This window comes from Henckelia pumila, chromosome 4, assembly GCF_033568475.1.
Source record: "Henckelia pumila isolate YLH828 chromosome 4, ASM3356847v2, whole genome shotgun sequence".
In the NCBI taxonomy this organism is placed as follows: domain Eukaryota; kingdom Viridiplantae; phylum Streptophyta; class Magnoliopsida; order Lamiales; family Gesneriaceae; genus Henckelia; species Henckelia pumila.
In genome coordinates, this window is record NC_133123.1 from 138,337,243 (window position 1) to 138,352,372 (window position 15,130).

At 31.2% G+C, this 15,130-nt stretch overlaps 4 protein-coding genes across 5 annotated transcripts; all 4 read left to right on the plus strand.

The window, feature by feature from the left end:
- The first annotated feature begins 174 nt into the window (after window positions 1-174).
- LOC140867201 (uncharacterized) lies at window positions 175-2,862 on the plus strand. Of its 2 annotated transcripts, none has more exons than XM_073272275.1 (3): window positions 175-273; window positions 1,067-1,281; window positions 2,050-2,862. In XM_073272275.1, the coding sequence occupies exons 1-3, from the start codon at window positions 218-220 to the stop codon at window positions 2,760-2,762; spliced, it is 984 nt and encodes a 327-aa protein (XP_073128376.1). In that variant the 5' UTR covers window positions 175-217; the 3' UTR covers window positions 2,763-2,862. The 2 variants fall into 2 exon arrangements, with proteins under 2 accessions (XP_073128376.1, XP_073128377.1); XM_073272276.1 differs by having other exon boundaries at window positions 233-273; window positions 1,096-1,281.
- Window positions 2,863-6,675: 3,813 nt separating this feature from the next.
- LOC140861855 (uncharacterized) lies at window positions 6,676-7,686 on the plus strand. The gene has a single exon (XM_073264854.1). It carries the CDS (start codon window positions 6,676-6,678, stop codon window positions 7,684-7,686), a length of 1,011 nt encoding a protein of 336 aa, XP_073120955.1.
- Window positions 7,687-9,120: 1,434 nt separating this feature from the next.
- On the plus strand, window positions 9,121-10,446 carry LOC140867313 (uncharacterized). Its single transcript, XM_073272389.1, has 5 exons — window positions 9,121-9,379; window positions 9,505-9,573; window positions 9,676-9,755; window positions 9,855-10,057; window positions 10,189-10,446. The coding sequence occupies exons 1-5, from the start codon at window positions 9,195-9,197 to the stop codon at window positions 10,321-10,323; spliced, it is 672 nt and encodes a 223-aa protein (XP_073128490.1). The 5' UTR covers window positions 9,121-9,194; the 3' UTR covers window positions 10,324-10,446.
- A 2,218-nt stretch (window positions 10,447-12,664) lies between these two features.
- LOC140866681 (uncharacterized) lies at window positions 12,665-14,949 on the plus strand. The gene is made up of 5 exons (XM_073271716.1): window positions 12,665-12,994; window positions 13,402-13,476; window positions 13,796-13,875; window positions 14,012-14,214; window positions 14,668-14,949. Exons 1-5 carry the CDS (start codon window positions 12,822-12,824, stop codon window positions 14,761-14,763), a joined length of 627 nt encoding a protein of 208 aa, XP_073127817.1. The 5' UTR covers window positions 12,665-12,821; the 3' UTR covers window positions 14,764-14,949.
- Window positions 14,950-15,130: the final 181 nt, after the last annotated feature.

Here is a 15,130-nt window from a genome sequence, read left to right on the forward strand (position 1 = left end):
ATGTGTATATATAGAGAGATCACCAATCTTAACAACGATTTTAAAATGATCACAATGTTTTTAATTAATTAATTTCTAATCGCTATCTTGATGTTGATTTCTTAAGCTTTAAAAGCCTTACAAATATTACATATCAAGCAAATTGGCTTAATTATATATCCGTGAAGATATATTAAGCCTCTAATCTCCGTTTCGCTGCAATCCTAGTAGATCTGTAATGTTCATGATATTCTTCTCATATCTTTTCCTTGCGATATTTTTTTCGAATTCGAGGTAATACTTATTTTTTCATTTGATTTTCTATTTTCTTCATATAATTCCTTCTTATGTAAATGGAATTCATACTGTTCCCTAAATCTTATTTTAATATCAATGATCAGCTATCGTTGCTGAACGATTTCTGCTCATGAGAAAAAATTTAATCAAATTGGATGGTTATATTTTTCAAGAAATGCCAATGATAACCTTGGTTCTTAAATTTCCAAAGGTTCATTTTTATTAAATATGTTAAATATCATTGTATTTATAAATTACAGTGAATATTATAAAGTTGGACATATATATAAGTTGGTCAGTTTTAGAGAAGTAAATTGGAATTTTTTTTCAAATATAAAAAAAATGTTTCATTTCTCAGAATTTTTGAATTAAAAGCTATATATTTTTGAAAAACACAAATTTGAATAGGCAAATAATACCAAAATAATTACAATAAAAAAAATCTTTCTAATTAATAATATTTCGGATAACATATATATAATACAAAGAAATGAATGATCTAGATTAATCTTTTAACTTCCATAAAAATTAAAGATGTTTATTTTAGCTCAAAAGTAACAATTTTTTAACCAATGACGTGACATCAAATAAAATAAATTAGCTAGAGTACTCTCTCATCAAGGAGAAAAGTCCATTTTGTGGTGCAAAAATAATTAAGCAAACAAGTTACTGTTCAAGTATATATCCACACCTCTCTAAAACTCAACCAATCCATTGTGTTTTCGTTACTGCTTACTTTTTCCTTCTAGTGATCTCTCAATCTATAATTTTTTTGATCATGTATTTTCAGTAAACCTTTGATAGAATTTCCTGAAATAGATTGGCATCTAAGGATAATTATATACATGGATGAAACTTGTGGTGGTTCGAGCGATGATACAAGGAGTAGTACTTGTCCTCGGGGGCACTGGAGACCTGCAGAAGATGATAAACTCCGGCAACTTGTGCTTCAATACGGCCCCCAAAACTGGAATTCTATTGCTGAAAAGCTTCAAGGAAGATCAGGTATGGAGACAACAATTAAGGGCTCATTGTTGTTTAGGGTATAATCCCTTTTTTTAAGAGATCCTGTGTTAGGTCACAATTGAGCTGTTCTAGATTTTTTTAAAAAAAAACCATGATTAATTGTGACAGTAATTAATTTGAATTATAAATAAAAGGTGAAGAGTTGGGATTGTTAGCAAATATTCTTGTAGATATTCTCAATATTTGTATAAATTTTTCATTATCTTTTTACCTTGTAAATTACATTGTAAGTTAGAGAGTTATTTTGCGTATATCTTTACACCTTATTAGGATCACTTTTGTATTTATACTAATGTCGAGATCAATAAAATATTCAAGTTCCATAAATTCTATAGGGATTAGGGTAGCCGCTAGCTTTCGTCATGAGAAGTACTTTTGAAAGAGCTTGACAAGTATTTTATCTGCCCTTTGTTAGGAAAAGAAAGAATCTATGAAGAGATATTACGAGAGGCAACTCAACATCAAGAATTATTACATGACTAGATTGAGTTGATCACCTTATGTTTTATACATACCAGCTAGATATACATGCATGTATAATAATTTATTATAAGCCAGTTTGTAAATTATATATTATTTTCACGATCCGATTTTCTTAGCTAGTAATTAATTTTCATGACCCCGAAAAATTTGTTATGTGTACGTACCAGTTCCTATATACATACACACAGAAGAAATTAAAGTACATGATGTATTTTATTATATAATATGTTAGTTTAAAGAATTGATGAGATTTAATCCATGCAGGGAAGAGTTGTAGATTAAGATGGTTTAATCAGCTGGATCCAAGAATAAACAGAAGGCCTTTTTCAGAAGAAGAAGAAGAAAGATTGCTAGCAGCTCACAGATTACATGGCAATAAATGGGCATTTATATCCAGGCTTTTCCCAGGTAGAACTGATAATGCAGTGAAGAATCATTGGCATGTGATCATGGCTAGAAAGCAAAGAGAAAATTCCAGATTTTTTAACAAGAAAAACAGGTTTCAAGATATTAACCCTCCAACAAATTACACCAAACCCTCCTCTAATTATCCAAAGAATCAAGGAATATTCCAAGAGGGTTCTGGCAAGAGAATCAGCTTCGAGAATGGCGGAATTTCCCAACTACACGGCCGATCTTCCTCCACTAGTACTTTACCTTTTTTGTGGCCTATTGATTATAAATTATCTCCTTATTATAACTCTCTTGGTTCATTGGCAAGAAAAGGCCAATTATTTAGTTCTACATCAAATAGTTCAAATCATGAGAACAATTTCGCGATATTTGGTGCATGTGGGGATTTAGCAGCATTTGATGCCTTTAACAACAATAGGGCTCTCTCACATACAGGAGAAGATTCAGGTCATCTCCATAAAATGAGATCCAACATGAAGCATCAGATCGAGGAGATATCGGTCGAAAACAAGAAAGTTCCCTTCATAGATTTTCTTGGTGTGGGAGCATCTCTTCTTGACTAGCATGCAAAACATTAAAAAGCTTCTTTCCTTCAAGTTAAACATATATACAGCATTATATGTTGATCGAGGAAGATCATGGAATTGATATATAGGGTTTTGTTAGTAGCACTGTATCTTAATTTTTGTTAATTACAATATATTTTGTAGCATCGAAGGTTTGATTCCAGATTTCAGATTATATAAGTTTCAGTTTTTCATGCAAGTATTACAGCTGGAACGTTGCAATATTCCTAGGTTAAAACTTAGTTGGGAAAATAGTCAAATTCACCTCCTAATAACACTATTTTAGATTTTGGTCCACTAATTCATCGAACTCGCATGTTAATGTATTCTCATGTTTCTTTATTATTACTCTCAAGATCTAGTACTTTATAATATAGTATATATCTATACTATTATATAAAAGATGTGCCTATTATAGTAACTACCTTGAGGACACCAAATTTATTTATTTCAAAATTACCCTTTTCTACCCAGTATTTCACTATAAAACTTTCCACTAACTTCATGATTTGCTTTAAAAAAACATTTTTCTTCTACACACACAAAGTGTGTGCATTTTTTATTAGTAGATAATTAAGTATTCATCATAATTACATAAGGGTTAAACTTGAAAATTTTGTATAACTGATATTTGAAAATAGTTTCTTAATGGAAAAATTGTTTTTTTGGTCATGTATGTTTGTCATTTTGCGATTTCAGTCCTTTATATTTTCAGATTTCAGTAATTTTAGTCCGCTATCTTTATTTTTTTGGCAATTTTAGTCTTTTTTCCGACGTGACGCTGACGTGTCACCAATTCACTGCTGATGTGGAGCTGACGTGTACAGTGACACGTAAGCATTTTCGAATAAAAAAGACCGAAATTACCAAAAATTAGAACATATAGGACTAAAACTGAAATATGAAAACATAGAGGACCAAAATCGCAAAGTGATAAACATACAAGACCAAATTTGCAATTTTTCCGTTTCGTAATTTTTGTGAAAAAAGAAATAATCCTATATATAATATAATTGGATGAATGTAGAATCAAGGGATTGTGCAGATCTCTTTTTTCATGAACCAATTAAGTTGTGCAATTTTTGTTGCATTGGATTGATCGTTAAGAGTATATATCAATATTGCTGAATTGTAGACCATCGGAATTACGATGAAAGTAAAAATTTAAAATGATATAATTAAATTTTCTGGTTTTATAAATCAAGTAATGGATGAAATATGTAGATAATTAAGATGACACTACTAATTAGGCAGAGTTCACGTAGATCATATCATGATATCTAAGCTAAGGAATATGGTAATTAATTAATCTTCAACTCGTGTATTAAACGAGGCTATGTAAATTTGACGTTCTCTTAATTTTAGTTGAAAATAAAATATAAAATTTTATATGATACAATTTAAAATTTATAAGGGGTTTACAAAAAATATGCATGTCTCATGCGAAATCATAAAATTAAAATAAAAAACCTGTTTCGTTGGATTTTGAATATTTCAAATCCGATTTTAAAGTTCTCATGTTGAACAAAAAATATTCAAGTTGATGGTAAATATTAAATTTACTATTTCTTGAATTTGCATAGCACAATATTTAATTTTGCAAATAGTTTCAGTGTGCAGTTAATTTTTTTATTTCAAATTTTTTGCAATTTTAAAATATTTGAATTTAAATTCTCATTTTTAACATAAGTTACAAAACGATATTTTAAAATTTAACAAATTGAAAGATATCTCTCGGAGACCATAAACTCCACCTTTAGCGAGATAATCAAATATAACTCTGAAATTGGCACGATTAGGGCTCAATCGTATAATTGTAAAAAAAAAAAAAAAAAAATTCAATAAGTACCTGATTTTATAAATTATAGTAAAACAAATATAATCAATAATTTAATTTTAAAAATATTTATGCTAGTTTTAATTTTAATTAAGTGTAGTATAGAAACACGAGCCGACACCTTTTTCAGCCCATATCCCTCAATCCGGCCCACCTAAATTTTATAAGATCTCGATCCCAAGTGCTTTAACTAGAGAACCAGGTAAGAAGCGGCGATACATGTTTGATTTTGTTCTGTTTTTTAATTTAGATAGGATATTTATTCGAAATTTCGGCCAAGTTTATTCCAAACGGGTAGAATAATATAAAACACAAATTGATTTCTTGGGAAAAATATTGGATTTTGTGTTCATATAAAATGTGAGGGATCAATGGACTGGAGCATGCGAACTCGTGTATTAAATGAGGCTATATTGTGAAAAAATAAATCGTGTGTTGATATTTGTCATGACTTAATCATCACAAGTTGCTTCGAGAATTGATCTGCATTCTGCAGATTACATATTATATTAATTCATAATGTATGTCTGAAAGGCACATCTCATGATAAATGAAGTATGCGAAATCCGATTTCATAAAAATATGAAAAATTGAAAAGAATATTGAAATGGTGAAAAACAATAAGAAGAAACAATACAAAACAAAAATACAAACCGAGTTTTTTTCTCATATTTGTAATGTGACAGACTCATCTTGTATAAGAAATAGAGCAGTCAAAATGAGGTACCAACTCGATAAACTAGACTAATTTGAGTCTTTGACTGCTCTAAAATGAATCTCAAACAATAGATGTTGAGTGGGACGGTGAATTTTTATTCCCTGAAAACATTACTCTACTTTAGCAAGAAACTGGCTAATAATTAACATCACCAAGCCAGATTCTAATTGGGCTTTGAATAGCCAAATTAATTATATTTGGGCTAGGATTACATTTGGATGTGGGTAACGGGGACTGATAGATCGCATATATGTTGGACCAAAATTCAGATCAAATTACATATAACATATTTTTTCGGGCTTCCAAGTAAAGTGTCATGCCGACGAAGACGACAAGAGAGGAAATAAAAAATAAAATAGAAGAAAAGAAAAAAAAAAAGTGCTATTTTCTAAAATAATAATTTCATGGGAAAAAAAAATCTCGAGTTAATTAAAACATGTAAAAATGATAAATTTGAGATATCAACTACGGTAACTACACAACTACTCCATTATTCTTATAACCTTATATATATACATATATATATATATATATATAAACACAACTACTCCATTATTCTTATAACCTTTTTTTATATATATATATATAAATTTATTAATAAAAGTCTTCGTATAACAACTAATTTTTTTTTTTGAGTGGTTCTGAATACAACTATTGCTTCTGCTAATGTAATATTTTTTTATTTGTCGGATTATGATGGCTGAATATTATTCAATGAAATGACACGGAAAACATCGTCCCTATGGATTTATTTTATTTTATTTTATTTTATTTTATTTTATTTTATTTTGTCTCTTCCAGGTAATTTACACGTTCGCAGAATATTCAAGCGACCAAAGGCTTGGATATATCCTCGAAACGTCGTCATTAATTAATATCTACCACGAATTTCCAAATTAAAGTCAAGTTTTTATTACTAAACATTTTATTCCACAATTAATTTGCCAAGTTATCTATTTTATTTATTAAATCACACTCCATTTCATGGTTATGTCAGCACACAATTTTTTAAGATTATGTAACATGAAAATCTAAAATAGATCTGATTTTTCTCATGATTTATAATGATCACAACATAATTAATCGAAAACATATATAGAATGATAGAATATCATCAACTATATATAAAAAACGAACATTTTAATATGATTAATTAATTCTTATGACATAGTTTTTTGCCGGCCCACACAACAAATACACGAAATGAAAAACAAATTTTGATGACATGATCAAGAAAAAGTCCTTACAAGATAATTAAAGTCCAACAACTCTCGTTTACCCTCCCCAATATTCTATCGCCCTCTTCCACGCAAAGTTTCTGCCAAAAAGATTACAGAAAAATTCTGTATAACACGATGGATTTAGAACAAGAAGAGATGCAATTTCTTGGGGTGTTTGGCATATATTTCGAAGCCTACAAACTTATTTTCAGATGGAAGAAAATCTTCAGCCAAATAACTCTCACTTTAATCCTCCCACTCGCCTTCATCTTCCTAGCTCATGAAGAAGTATCCACAACCCTCTACTGGAAGATCCGATTCAATGAATTCCGACTACATCATACCGAAGCCGGCACGCCAAAGTACGACAGGCTTTCCGACTTAGTATCATCCGAATGGGCCACATACATCCTCTTGAAGGGTCTTTACTTCACTTTCTTGCTTATTTTCTCCCTTCTTTCGACTTCTGCCGTGGTTTATACCGTCGCTTGTGCGTACACTTCGCGCGAAATAACGTTTAGGAAAGTCATGAGTGTCGTTCCCAAGGTTTGGAAGAGAGTGATGGTCACTTTTCTCTGTGCTTTTCTAGCTGTCTTTTGTTACAACATGCTTTTTGGTTTGATCATATATCTCTGGGCCGTCACCATTGCTTACGTACGGGGACTCGGCCCGGGGATTTTGTTGCTCGTAGTGATGTTGTATCCAATAGGGTTTGTTTACATGAGCATAATTTGGCATCTGGCGAGCGTCGTTTCGGTGTTGGAGGATTTGCATGGATTTAAGGCCATGTTGAAGAGTAAAGATTTGATCAAAGGGAAGATGATCGTGGCCACCGTTATTTTCTTCATGCTGAATCTATCTTTGGGAATGATATACTGGTTTTTCAGAGCTTGTGTTGTGTTTGCAATTGGATGGAGAGGTTCTGAGACCTTACGGATTATTGGGTATGGGGCTCTGTGTTTGTTGCTTCTGTTCAAGTTGATTTTGTTTGGTCTGGTTTTGCAAACCATTATTTATTTCGTGTGCAAGTCGTATCACCACGAAAACATCGATAAGTCGGCTCTTTCGGATCATTTGGAGGCTTATTTGGGAGATTATGTGCCGTTGAAGGCTCAGGATGTTCAGCTTGAGGAGTATCATGTGTGAATTGTGATGTTTCCTTGATTGTTCCCAAGGGGAGTTTGTGGGTCAAAATCTAGTGGGGAGATGCATGTTTTATATATAATTAGGGAAAATTGCGTTTTTGATCATGTATATTTGTCACTTTGCGATTTCAGTACTATATATTTTTAGATTTTAGTTTTAGTCTGCTATCTTTATTTTTTTGGCAATTTTAGTCCTTTTTTCGATGTGGCGCTGACGTGTCACCAATTCAGTGCTGATATGAAGCTGACGTGTACAGTGCCACGTAAGAATTTTTAAATAAAAAGGACCAAAATCGCCAAAAATCAGAACATGTAGGACTAAAACTGAAATATGAAAACATAGAGGACCAAAATCGCAAAGTGACAAGCATACATGACTAAATTTGCAATTTTTCCTATATAATTATGATGATGATGTAATATATTTATCTTATTCATATACCAAAATTAATATGTTGATGGATCGGATTTCAATCCCAATTAAAAAAAAAAGCATTTATCATGTACTATGATTTCAAGTTAGGACCTAATTAATGTTTGGGAATTCAAAAATTTCCTCTATGTGAATCTTTGATGGTTAGTTTTGCAAATTGCCACTTGGACATAGTACGAAGTTTTTATATATACTAGTGTATATATAGCACATGATTTGAATCAAAATAAAATATTTGGAAATTTAAGAACTAGATGATGTTGGTTAAAGTTGTGTTGATTTATAAACCACCGTGGATAAGTATTGAGATATTATTGGAAATAAGTTTTAAGGAATTTTAAAGTAAAAAAAAAAAAAAAGAAAAGGAAATGAAGACATTTTTGTAAAATTAAATTAAAGTTCTATGAAATTAAATGCATATTAGTTATTAAAGAGGGTGCTTAGCTTAGAAGATATATTCATGCTGAATGAAACCAAATCTATGTTTCAAATGATCTTATCCATTTAATTAGTAAATCATTTGTAAATTTAATTTTATTGGAACCAGTCAATAGTTTTTACTTTTCAACAAACATCCACCCTGATATAATTGCCCCAAAAGCTCGAACCCGAATCAATTGACATATTCAAATATCAAGTACCCTTTAACGAATTTGCCAAAATGGACCCAATTAGACAGCAAAACTCGTGGGGGAAAAGGTACAAGTTGATAGTACAATACAAATCCAATTCAGCACCATCGTGTTATACAAGTCAAGTAAACGAAATGATATATACTACAAAGATATGGACTTTCTAGAACTAAAAAAACATTAACTTAATTAATTAATTATATCCACGAAGTTGAAAGTCAAAGGGTAAATAAGAATATTCAAAGGCGATAATATATAATATAATTATTATATCTTGTTGAACACTCAGCGTGTCGGCTAACGATTTTCTACACCTACTCTTTATAAATACCCAAGAAAATCAAGTTATTAACTACTAACGCCTATTTGCATCAAATAATTTCATTACCATTTATCCTATCAAGAACTATATTAATAATCGAAACGTCATTTTTTGAAGATCTAATGTTGATGACGACAAGTTCATTGATTTCTCAGAGTCTCACAATCCCTGTCAGATCCTCGTACAAACCGAAGACCGGATTGCCGTATTCGTCTTCAAATTTCTCTGTCCGGAGAGATGGAACCCTTTTTCTGGGTGAAAAATTCTTGAGTATCAGACGGGTTCCGAAGAATCACAAGCTTCAGAGGTAAATTAATATCAGCAATCTTGATTAATATGTATATTAATTGTTCATTAGTTCTTGTAATATATATATATTTTTTGGCTGGCTGATGTTAAAAAAGATCGTTGCTTGATTCTTTCTTTCTTCAGGAATTTTACCGTATTTGGTGCTATTCAGCCGGGAGTTCCGCCGTCTTCCGAGCCTCCGTTCCAATTACTGTAAGCTAAATTTGCATTAATTTATCTTCATGCATTTACGTGGGTTGATCTTTTTCAATTTATGCTGAATGTATGTATATATATGGGTATTTATTTATGCAGGAACTGGGTTGTGGGAGTAGTTGTAACATTGGTTCTACCATTTTTCACACACAAATGGGGCTCACTTCTCAGAATCAGAAGTAAGTTGTATATTCCCTGGTTTCATAATTTCGTTATTTTTTACAAGAAAATATGTATATTTAATCAATGGACCCGATTAATATATGTTGGCTCATCAGATGAAGTTGAGATGGTGGTGGATACAATAGAAGAAATAGCAGAGGTGGTGGAAAAGGTGGCGGAGGGAGTGGAGAAAGTGGCGGAGGACATCGCCGATCATCTGCCGGAAGGCGGAACACTCAGAAAAGCCGTGGATTTTGTTGAAAATGTGGCTGAAACAGTTGGTAATGACGCTCATTTGGTCGAAGATTTAATTCATAAGGTAACATGCATGCATGCAACATCATGATTTTTATGATCACAACAAATATTTCCACAGAAAAATTTGTATAAATTTAAAATTGGTTAGTTATATATATATATATATACTGATTTTTTAAAACTAAATTTTAGGTACATGAAGCGGAAGAAAAAGTAGAGGAATTTGTTGAATCCTTGGTGGAAGAAGCCCAAGAGCATCGTAAGCAAGTACATAGCGCCCGTGAGAATTATGAACAAGCAAATGACGATGTATTGCAGAAAATGTAAATTTACACACACACACACACACTCCAGTGTATATTAATTAATTGGAGTGGGTATATATGTACCGAGTAAATATTGTAAGCACGATAATTCTTTGATTTATATCATTCATTTATAATTTATCTATTCATTTTCTAATTTCTATTACAGTAGATACTCCCTCCATGAGGCTCCATCACAATTGTACTTCATTTCATTTTATCATATATAAATAATGTAATTATAAATAAAATAAACGCAATGAAAGTGTCCCATAGGAAATTTTGGTATGTTTTTAAGATGTTACTGTATTATTTTTCTTTAAAAAAAAGAAGATGTTACTGTGTATTATATTGTATTATTCACGCAGGCCGCCATTAATCCCCATACGTTAAAACGCGCGGCCGGGACTAAGGCTTATTCTAATTATTAATTAATATAATTAAGAAAAAACTGCACTTTTGGTTCTTTATGTTTGTCACTTTGCGATTTCGAACCTCTATATTTTCATATTTCAGTTTTAGTCCTGCATGTTTCAATTTTTGGCGATTTCAGTCCGTTTTATTCGAAAATTCTTACGTGGCACTATACACGTCAGCTCTATATCAGCACTAAATTGATGTCACATCAGCATCATATCAAAAAAGAACTAAAATTACAAAAAAAAAAATAAAGATAACGGACTAAAACTGAAATCTGAAAATATAGATGATCAAAATCGCAAAGTGACAAATATACAAGACTAAAAAGCAATTTTTCCTATAATTAATGGGTGCATGGTGGGTTGAATTTTCTGCGGCGGCTAAAGAAGCATGCATGCATTTCCCATATTCTCCTACCAAGATTTGGATAAGTTAGGCAAGTAGAAGTTGGCAATCGAGGGGGGGGGGAAAAAAAAAAAAAAAAAAAATAATAATAATAATAATAATAATAATGAGCTGAGAAATTTTGAAATATAACATTAATCAAACCAAGTTTTTGAAATATACCTCTCCCAAGTGCATTCTTAATATACTCCAAAGAGATCTTCGAACAAAGAAAAAAAACTTGAAAAGTAAATATTTGATCAAAATTATTTGGCTAACTATCCCGTTTTATATTATAGGAAAAATAAGTTTTTTGGTCCATTAACTTGTCTATGTTTTAGTTTTGGTCCATTAACTTTTTCGATGTGGGTTTTGATACACTAACTTTGCAATTTCATTATTTTTTGGTCCAACTGCATATGTGTCAACTTTTGATTGGTCCAAAATGATGACGTGGACCAATCAGAAGTTGACACGTATGCAGTTGGACAAAAAAACAATAAAATTGCAAAGTTAGTGTACCAAAACTCACATCGAAAAAGTTAATGGACCAAAACCCAAAAAAAGTAAAGTTATTGAACTAAAAAACTTATTTTCCCTTATATTATATATATTGAACAAAGTTTCGTAGGAAGATATATTTCAGTGTTTTATATACACACTCAAATAACTTCAGTTATTACTTAAAATAATTAGCTTTTGGTCACTATCCGAAAACAAAAGGCCACGATATAGATTACGTAGGAGGAAAAAAAAACGAATTTATATTTTTGGTCATTTTGTCCGTCAATTTATTGTTTTAGTGTAAGAATTTGCATGCAGTTTTAAATTTCGATTCCACTTCTTCCTCGTTAAAGCACTAACGTAGCATAGTACCACACATTGATGATATGTCTAACATCATATCAACAATCCTATGATGAAAATTGGAAAGAAGCGCAAATACCTCTTTTTAAAAAAAAAAATAATAATAATTTACTGAAATCAATCGACGGACTTTTTATGGATTTAAAAAAAAATTGATTGATAGGTTAGTAGTAGAATTCATTTGTAATACAGTAAAATATTTGTAATACATGGTGTATAATACTAATTACTACCCCTGCTCTGCCATATTGAGGCAATTAAACGCCTGAAGTTCAAGGCACTAATTAAACAAATAATCAAATACTTAATTCTTGCCCAGTAATCAGATAATATCATGAATATTTCCAGCTCAATCCATAACTTCGATGCAGATTGTGATGAATCTATATATAATTAGAATGCAAAGTTGCGTTATTTTCATTTCCCAGCGGCCTTCAAATTAATTACATTTATCATATTACATGTACATCTTTTTCTATTATACCAAACAAAAAGTCAATGTTAAATTTTAACTTGATCGTAAAGTAAACGGAATCTTTCAAATTTTTTCAATAATGGATTCTTGTCTTACTTTTCTTCCCTCCTTGTTCAAAACGATTATGCGTGTCTAAAAGCCATCAACAAGTTTATTCAAAAAACCTCATTGTTTTTGGGCTCTCCAAGAAAGTTCCCCTCATACCACAAAATATATACTAGCTATTTCCTATATATATACCCACCACGAATTTACCCTTCTATATATTATTAACCCTTGCTCATCCTTTAGAGAAAAATTTGTACAATTATTTTATATATTGATCAGTCCTTTCTTTAATTCCCCAAAGCATTGTTGCATCCATCGAGTTATATATGTCTACAAGAAGATTTATCACGTCGACTTCAAGATTTTGTTCATCATTTCATGCGTCTCAACTTCTTTCTCCCGCTTGTAATTTATATGAGCGTCAAACACTCTTTGGAACCCAAAGTTTGGGATATCGGTATCTTAGCAATTACACCGGATCGCAAAAGTACTATAGAAGGTAAGTAGCCTAAAGACTCATGGATTTGCTTTTGAAATTTATCTAAAAAGTCTCATATCAATGGAGATATTATTCCATCTTATTAACTCATGATCTTTCAATATGGGACTTTGATTGCATTCCCAACAATATCTGCATTATGTCAGGAATATCATAGATCGTACTAATTGATACTTCGGAGAAGAACAAAAGGACCTAAAGTGAAAAAAAAACCCGTGTTTATTACATTATGTCTAAATTTTGACAATTCAAGAACCAAAACTCAAAATATGCCTCAAAATATGCTTATAATTTAAAAGATCATTTTGAAAAAAATTCACCTTCTTTTACATATTGCCATTTTTTTTTAATTTGGTCTTAATTTTCACGTGTCATGATTCTTTTTCTTTCTTTCTCATTTTTACCAGGAATTTTTCTATGATTAATGGTGTTCCAGCGGATGCAGTACCGTCACCAACACCTCCATCTTCATCAAATTTGTCGTAAGTACTTTATTTAGGAACTACACGTACGCCATGTATACCCAATAATTCTGTGGCAGTACTGGCAACCAATAAAACATGCCTATGAAAGTAAAATTAATTTGTATAAGTTTATAACATTTTGAACATTTAAGAACTGAAAAATATACCAAAATCGATTTGCAGCTCGGCTCTAAAAGATCGCGATAAATTTTATACTATGATGTAAACTCAGAAAACTAGATTTTGGGAACAGATAATCAATATGTGTGTCTTACTCCCATTTCTTGAGAAACAATAAAATCCTATTTGTGAAAATTAAATTTGATAATGCATGCAGGAGTTGGATTCTTGGAATAGCTCTAACAGTCGTGTTGCCTTTTGCGACCAATAAATGGGGATACTTTATAAAATTCAAAAGTAAGTTCCAATTCCAACTGAAACATCCACATCAATTATATTCCTTATAATGTTCTTTTAAGCAATTTTTTGGATTAAAATAGAAACAAAATTTATGCAAGAAATAATTAGTATTTCTCTTCTTGAAAACTTGTAGAGGATGTTGATGACACGGTGGAAATAGTCGAAGAGATAGCAGAAGTAGTCGAAAAGGTGGCGGAGGTCGTCGATAAAGTTGCGGTGGACATCTCCGGTGACCTCCCGGACGGTGGAAAACTCAAGAAAGTGGTTGTTATTGTGGAGGAAGTGGCTGAAGAAACAGCTAAAGATGCTCATACGGTGGAAGACGCCATTAAGAAGGTAATCAAATCAACTACTTAATTAATTGCATGACAATTTTGAACCACATTTCCTAGTTTTTTTTCCAAATAATTAAATAGTGTCGTGGAAAAAATAAAATAAAATAAGGATAAAACGCGATGAAGTGATTAATCTGGGTTTAGGTAATTAAAGATTAGAAATCTGACCGTCAATTATTAAATAGTTTAGCCAACAAGATTGGATAAGTCGTTAGACGGTGCCTAATTATTTTATTAGTTGCTTGAAAAGACTTTAGCAACAGATGATATATTAGTTAGTCCCGTATGTATCGTGCCTTATTTGATTACACACCTGATTTAGTCAATTGAGTAAAAAAATTTATAACTAATGCTTTAATTATAATATTGCAATTGTTTATCCTCGTACGAACCTAAATGTGTGGATAACGTACAGTGTTAATTGTGTAATAATAAATATGTACGCAATTTCCAGTTTCAGGAAGCTGAAGAAGAGGTTGGAAACATTGTTCAAACTCTGGTGGGGTATCAAGAAAACAATGAGCACAAAAAAGAAGTAAAAAATGGTTGATCATGCGTAAATAAAAGTATAGAAATGTGTATTATAGAAGTGTTATAGTTAAATTATATTCATTATTTGATGTATGAATGTATATATATAATATATATATCAAGTGTACATTTATATCGTTCATACATAGCTAGGAATGTGACGATTAATAATTTGAATAATTCGATCGGAATTATTATTCTTTGATATATTTCTATAGACCATGAAGATGAGGACTCGATTCGATCCATATATGGGGATGTGGTTCAAATTTGTGACATACTACAAAGGTTAATCCCTTATTAATCTATCAACTTGACCATTTTTCAGAATTCAGATAACGGTATTACGTCTATCTCATAAGAAAACCAAAACAAAGTACACATAT